Here is a 1,903-nt window from a genome sequence, read left to right as displayed (position 1 = left end):
TATCCGCTCAACCTTTGACCTCTGCTCCATCGAATCAGTCTCTCCCCCCCCCCCGCAAAAAAATAGCATCCCAAGAGGAGAGGGAGCAAACAAAATATGAAATTATAGTTTTAAAGAACAAACTCCACATCTTAAAATACAAGCCGAAAGTGATTTTATACCTCAAAAGACGCAGAAAACCAGACAACAGGCACTTCCGGTTGAAGGTCCTACAGCTCTCAGGTTTAAAGAAAATATAATTGCCACCGTAATTTTTTTATAAAATACTCGATATGAATGCTAAATTTAATTTATTAAAAATTCAGGCTCACAAATATTATTTTGGTCGATCTTTGATTGTCGAAGATCAGCGGTTTCAATGATCGTTGTGACTCAGCGGATAGGACCCGGAGCGGGTTTAAAAGCCGGCTCTGTGACGTCATATCCATGCGGCATCTTTGTCAGTGAACAAAATGGCGACGTACGTCCTGACCGCCCGCAGAATGCAGGTAAAGAGCACGGCCGAATGGCGTTTAAAAGGGGGACAGAATGAGCGGCAGAGTCGGCGGGAGACATCCCGCAGCCGCCGCCACTTTCCAAGGGTCAGGCGGACGAGCCCTGCGTGTTTTACCTTTTTATTAAAGCCGCCGCCGCCCGGTCACTGCGTGTCCCTTGAATAACCCGTGTTAGAGCCCGCTGAATTTCCATGGCAACCGGTTCATTGGCGCGCACACCCGGTTGGGATTTCGGCGCTTGGGGCAAGATTTAAGTTTCAAATCAAGAATAAAGGTTATTAAAATGGGGGAAATCCAAGGGCACTAGTATGCTCCAAGGTGACAGCAAGGTGACACCAGTCCTACTCTGTTCCGGCGCAGGCCGTTGGATAATTAGCGGGCGCAGCACTCAGTGATCAGCTGTGGGCTCATCTTAAGAACGTATTTTCGCCCCATTTGCTTATAGTTACTTCAACAACAAGCGGTGTAATGATAAAAAATAAAACTGCAAATGCTGACATGCATGACTGGAAATCCATCAACACCCGAAAGGTTTTGGGTAGAAGCCCTTTACCAGGACTGGGAAGGGGGTGGCAAGACTGATTTGTCGAAGGTGTTGTGCAGGACAGATTGAGTCCCTGGTGTGCAAAGGCTTTTCCTGTATAAACCTGATCGAATTTAAAAAAAAAAGGTTTGATTAACTACAGAATCTTCTGTCTGCATTTTGCAGTAGTATTTCTAGAGATAGATAAGTATGAAGTACTCTGGCTAGGTACAATACACTATCCATGTTGATTGTTTGGCAACTAGGGCAAAGCTGCCGTACAATATCAGTCTCAAGACTATACTGATATCAACAGTCCTGAGCTAACAGACTCTTGTTGAAACAGGCAATGTACACTGCTGGAGCTTAGATCTGTTGGTAGTGCAAGCATCTTTTTAAAAAAAAAAACTTCCCAACCAAGAGGGCAACCTGGGAACTGCCTCACTCGCTTGCTATCTCTTATCTAGTTTCCGAGCTACTTCACAGATTATAAGAGCAGCTTGTAGGTCCTTTTCCCTCTTGATTTATTTTATTCCTTTTTGGAGTTTTGCCAAACTTTTACTTGCTTTCTATACCCCCCCCCCTCCCAGTTGATGGCAAGTTCGAGTGTGGGAGGGTGGGGAGTCATTGGGGCGGGTGGGGGGGTGGAAAGAGTAATCCCAGTGCTCATTACATTGGAGTAACTTTTGAGATGCACTTGGTACAACTTGTGGACAAGGTACCTAAAGCCTACAGTACCTTCAACCTGATTAGTATTTTATCAGTATGATGCAGAACTCTGAACATGTGCAAAGGGGTGTTTGACTAAATGCCATGGTGTCTCTTTACAAATGCATGACTTGCTTTGTAGTTAAGAAAGTTGGCAAATTTCCAAACTGAGCATGAG

At 44.8% G+C, this 1,903-nt stretch overlaps 1 protein-coding gene across 1 annotated transcript in view; it reads left to right on the top strand.

The window, feature by feature from the left end:
* Nucleotides 1-400: 400 nt before the first annotated feature.
* The window catches only part of aco2 (aconitase 2, mitochondrial), a 54,824-nt gene continuing 53,321 nt past the window's right edge, over nt 401-1,903 (top strand). The window contains exon 1 of the mRNA XM_067974638.1: nt 401-488. Coding sequence (XP_067830739.1) covers nt 453-488 — 36 coding nt within the window. The 5' untranslated portion in view covers nt 401-452. The remainder of the gene's footprint in view (nt 489-1,903) is intronic.

The sequence above is a fragment of the Heptranchias perlo genome, chromosome 40 (assembly GCF_035084215.1).
Source record: "Heptranchias perlo isolate sHepPer1 chromosome 40, sHepPer1.hap1, whole genome shotgun sequence".
NCBI lineage: Eukaryota > Metazoa > Chordata > Chondrichthyes > Hexanchiformes > Hexanchidae > Heptranchias > Heptranchias perlo.
The sequence above is the reverse complement of the archived record's forward strand: the minus strand, read 5'-3'. Positions and strand labels throughout refer to the sequence as shown.